General features: G+C 38.5%; 1 protein-coding gene across 1 annotated transcript in view; it reads right to left on the reverse strand.

Moving 5' to 3' along the window:
* RAD50 (RAD50 double strand break repair protein) overlaps positions 1-5,470 on the reverse strand; it is a gene marked incomplete in the record, with an annotated part of 93,531 nt that overhangs the window by 38,243 nt on the left and 49,818 nt on the right. The window contains 3 exon segments of the mRNA XM_014583584.2: positions 284-397; positions 941-1,033; positions 1,412-1,512. Coding sequence (XP_014439070.1) covers positions 284-397; positions 941-1,033; positions 1,412-1,512 — 308 coding nt within the window.

The following is a 5,470-nucleotide window of genomic DNA, read 5'->3' on the forward strand; positions in this document are numbered from 1 at the left end:
CTCCCCCGAAGGGAGAGCAGTCCGTTAAAAAACCCCTTAAAAAAAAAAAAAAAAAAGACTGGGAATTAGGAGAAAGAGGACACTTAATTTTATGACTTTATGAGTAAGATTTTAATTGCATGTGTTTTTTAAACAAAAATAAAAATAACGAAAGAACAGGTTATTGAAATTGCTTTTCTCTACTGTTTGCATTTCTACCCAAAAGATCTTCTACTGGAAATAAAACTAAATATAGAAAAAAAATGTTATAAGTATTAGCGACACCATAAACAAAAAAACCTACCTTCTGTGTATCAATATCTTGTCTCATGATTCCCATTTCTTTATTTATCTTTTCCTTGTGTTTCTCACATTCACTTAGTTGAGCTGCCACTTTATTAAGTTCAGTTTCTTTTTGCTATAAAAAGAGAAAATTCTTTAAGCACCATCAAATAAAAATATAACCAGGGTCAGCAGGTGGCATGGTGGTTAGAGCGCTGGACTCCCACATGGCTAATGATGGTTTGTTCAAGGAACTGACTGCTTGCTTTCTCACTTTCTTTCTCTCATCAAATTAAAAAGAAAAAAAAAAAATGATGATGAATAAAATTAAGTAAGATAATTTTCTCTCTCTCTCTTTTTAAAGATATTTGGCTATAAGGTGCATACGCTCACCAGAGAGACAGAGAAAAATCACCCCTTGGGGGGATGGCCATGCCATAATCCCTTCTCCTCCATTCTCCTCTTGGGATTTTGGGCACGCATGTACAGCCACATGTGCTTGGCATGAGTTTTATTCAAGCCACTGGCTCTGGGACTTGAACTGTGGTTGACTACATGGGAGTCCAGCAAGGTAACCATTACACCATCTGTTGGTTCCAAGTAAAATAATTCTTTAAAAAAATCAATAAATAAAAAAATAAAAATATAACCAAACAAATAATTTTAAGTTTTAAATTACCTTCTTATAGTCATATTTTCCATCTTGAATATAATTCTCAATGTCTTTCATATAACCATGAATATTTTTAACTTTCTCTTTGATATCATTCAGCTGTGGAAAAAGATTTATTAAATTTATACTGGTTGGGATTAGGGTACTAGGTAGAGTTTAATAAAACACAGGCTTGAAAGCTAAGAACTCTGGGTTCCAGTTTCTACTACTACCAAATTTTATGATCTCAGACAAGTTCTTTTATCACCTGTGAGAATGAATTAAGTAATTTCAATCTTTTACTCTTTTAGATCCAGAAGCAAAAAATTTAAGTTTAATCCTCATTCTAACAAGAATTTATAATATCGAAGTTATATTATGAATTTGAAAATGTATTATTTATCTTATACTATTTAATGTCATGAAATAAATGTCCAAAATGACATTATAAGTATAATAAAATAACAGAAATAAGTAAATATATAAGTGAATTCTTACTTTGTCCTGTACGATTTTGTTGCTTGCATTCTTTTTGTTGATTAATTCTTCTTTTTCCTGCTGGAACTTTTGGAGTGTTGTTTCCAAAGGGCTTACCTGCTCTTTATCATCCTAAAAATATAAAAAATATAATGTCTTATATAATATTCTATATTTTAATTTATGTGTCAAACTTTAGTCTTAATAAAAAACACTTTTGCTTTTTGTGCTGATAGCAGGCCCGCAAGCATGGTGAATGTCCCTAAAACCCGCCGGACCTTCTGTGAGAAGTGTGGCAAGCACCCACCTCACGAAGTGACACAGTACAAAAAGGGCAAGGATTCTCTGTGTGCTCAGGGAAAGCGGCATTATGACAGGAAGCAGAGTGGCTATGGTGGACAGACTAAGCCTATTTTCCGGAAAAAGGCAAAAACTACCAAGAAGATTGTGCTGAGGCTTGAATGTGTTGAGCCCAACTGCAGATCTAAGAGAACGCTGGCTATCAAAAGATGTGAGCATTTTGAACTGGGAGGAGATAAGAAAAGTCATGTGATCCAGTTCTAAACCTCATCTTTTCTATTATGAAGATTACAAAATCTTGAGGGGAATGTTCACCTCATTTGATTACAGTTGATCTATTTGTAAAGGCATAAAGTAATCAATAAAATTCCCCTTTTGGGGAAATTTGGTTTATGGTACTACTTGTTTTAGATTAAATCTGGCTGGCTGAGCTAAAAATAAATAAATAAATAAATAAAAGCACTTTTAGGGCTAGCAGTTGGTGAGGTGGTTAAGGGCACTGGATTCTCACATGACTAACAGCGGTTCAAGTCCCGGACCTGGAGTCTGCTTTCTCATTTTCTCTCTCTCTATGCTGTCCTCTGGTCAAATTTAAATAAATAAATAAATAATTCTTAAAAAAATTCTCCACACCCCCTTCTCACTCCATTCCTCTCTGATCAAATTTAAATAAATAAATAAAGTTATGTGTGTGTGTGTGTGTGTGTGTGTGTGTGTGTGTACGTGTGTGTGTGTGTATGTGTGTGTGTGTATATATATATAAAGTTAAATGAAAAATAATTCTTTAAAAAATACAATACAATAAAATAAAAGCATTTTCTATGTCCCAGACTTTAAAAGTCAACTCAATTGCTCCTTTCAACTACGCTATGAGGAAAGTACCACTATTTTCTTCCTCATATTCCAGATGAGCAAACATACACAGAGAATAAATAACCTGTCTAGGGTTACAAGAGCCTGTAAATGAAGCAGCCAGGATTCTAACCCAGTCCAGCTGGAGTTCACTCTTTCAACCACCTAGATGCTACACTGTTTCAGCCACTGACTTAATCCTTAACCAAGGCCATGTGCTCCCAATTATATCAGCATGTGGCTTCAGGCATGAGTTTTCATGAACTTATATTATAGGGGCCCATGTCATTTCTGTATGATCAAAGGAGGATAGGAAAGCTCACTTAGTCCAGACCTCTCATTTCCAGATGGGAATACGATGATAAAGATACTTTTGTCCTTAAGTTTAGTCTAAGGCTAAATAGATATTTTAGTAATAAAAAGGCATACTAGACCAGTTCCATTGCTTAATGGTTAAAGAAGTATGGTCCCATATGGCTGGTCATGATTTGAATCCAAGCCTTGGTGGCTTGAAAACCACAATGGGGCCAGGGAACCAGCAGTTAGCGTAATGGCTATGTCGCTGGACTCCCACGTAGTCGACCGCGGTTCGCGTCCCGGACCCGGTGGCTTAAAACTCACGCCGGGCGCGTGTGCGTGCATGCCCAAGATCCCAGGAGGAGAATGGAGGAGAAGGGATTGCGGCGTGATCATCCCCCCTGGGGGGGTGATTTCTCGCTTTCTGTCTCTATGTCTCTCTCTGTCTGTCTGGCGAGTGCACGCACCCTATAGTGAAAAAAAAAACCTCTCAAAAAAAAAAAAAAAAAAGCTCCTTTCTAAAGAGTACTAAAGAGTAGTCATTGCTTTTGCAAACTCTTGCTTGGTATATTTCTAAATGCTCTCAGAAAAAAAAGACTTAGTAAGTTTTATACTTAACATGTTAAAGCTGGTTATTAGGGAGCAGCTTAAAACACACACACACACGCACACACACCAATGAATACTCATGTATTCAAGTCTGATAACATATCATTGTACATAAAATAAGTTTTATAAATGGAAAATGTAGCTAATGAGAAAACACAGACACATGTGCATGCATGTCCCAAATCCCGACAGAATGGATAAATGGAGGAGAAGGGATTTGAACAGTATGAGTATACCCTACTGTGGGAGGATGCTTTCTCAACTTTGTCTCTCTCAAAAGCTTATTGGGGGACCAGCAGTTAGCATAATGGCTATGTTGCTGGACTCCCATGTAGTCAACCACGGTTTGCATCCCGGACCTGGTGGCTTAAACTCACGACGGGCGTGTGTGCGTGCGTGCCCAAGATCCCGAGAGGAGAACGGAGGAGAAGGGACTGCGGTGTGGCCATCCCTCCTGTGGGGTGATTTCTCACTTTCTGTCTGTCTGTCTGGTGAGTGCACGCACCCTATAGCAAAAACCTCTCCAAAAAAAAGAAAAGATTTAGTCATTTATCTCAATGGGGTTGGGGAGGTATTGAATATTTAATGTTAAATTGCTTTGCAAACAGCAAAAATTACACAAAAGCAAGGAAATACTATTTTATCATATTCTAAGCGTCTTGATAATTTATAATCCAAAAATTAATAAAATGTTTATAATAATGATAAGCAGATTTAGTAACATATTAAGTGCTTACTAAATGAGTAATGGATAGTTATAAATACCTCAGAAAAGACTATTTCTTTTTTTTTTTTGGAGAGGTTTTTGCTATAGGGCACATGTGCTTACCAGAAAGACAGAGAGATACAAAGAGACAGAAAGCGAGAAATCACCCCCCAGGGGGGATGGCCACACCGCAATCCCTTCTCCTCTGTTCTCCTCTCAGGATCTTGGGCATGCACGCACACATGCCTGGCATGAGTTTAAGCCACCGGGTCCAGGACTCGAACTGCGGTCGACTACATGGGAGTCCAGCGACATAGCAATTACACTAACTGCCGGTCCCCAGAAAAGACTATTTCTATAACCTTTCATGAATTTAACAGTGTTGATAGAAAAATAACCAACTGTAAAAATTAATAATTAATGCGGTTTATTTCCAGGCCAAATATGAGTGACCTAGGCATGGGGAAGAGACATACATGCCTTTCTCGGGTTGATCACTCTGCGGGGGTGGGGAGTTCCTCTTATTTGTTTTTGAGATTGACAAACAAAATTTAGTGAAGAGATTTTCCATTGGTCTGGCCCAAAAAGGCAGGACATGTGGAAGTGGGGTCTTGTAGGTTACAGGTGGGTTCCACAATTCTTAGGTTGGTGATTGGAAGGGAAGATCTGTGTCTTGGGAAAAGATTAGTTAAAGAAAGGCTTAATCTACATCTTAAGGAAAAGGGAAGTTCTGTGTCTTGGGAAGGCATAAGCAAAAGAATACACTAATTGGTTGAAATATACATCTCAAAGATACTATGCCAGGGACAGGAGGTAGGAAGAATCCTGTTAATGGAAATAAATGGTCTGTTAATATTTGTGGGCATGACTTCCCCAGTACCCCTCCCCCCGCCTTTTTTTTTTTTTTGGAGAGGTTTTTGCTATAGGGCACATGCACTGCCAGACAGAGACAGAAAGTGAGAAATCACCCCCCAGGGGTATGGCCACACCACAATCCCTTCTCCTTCTCCTCCATTCTCCTCTTGGGATCTTGGGCAAGCACGCACGCACATGTGCCTGGCGTGAGTTTAAGCCACGGGGTCAAGGACTCAAACCGCAGTTGACTATGTGGGAGTCCAGCAACACAGCCATTATGATAACTGCTGGTCTCCCCAGTCCCTTTTGAAAAGATTTTGGAAAACAAGAAAAAGCAGTCAGACTTCTGTCCACAAACAGCTAAGTCTTAGATTCAACTAATTTAGATAAACAATGGCAAATGTATTCCTCTACATGTGCCAACCCAATGCCTACTCAGTGTGTTGTTAAGGATTCTGAGA

Source organism: Tupaia chinensis, unplaced genomic scaffold, assembly GCF_000334495.1.
Source record: "Tupaia chinensis unplaced genomic scaffold, TupChi_1.0 Scaffold144346_1, whole genome shotgun sequence".
Taxonomy (NCBI): domain Eukaryota; kingdom Metazoa; phylum Chordata; class Mammalia; order Scandentia; family Tupaiidae; genus Tupaia; species Tupaia belangeri.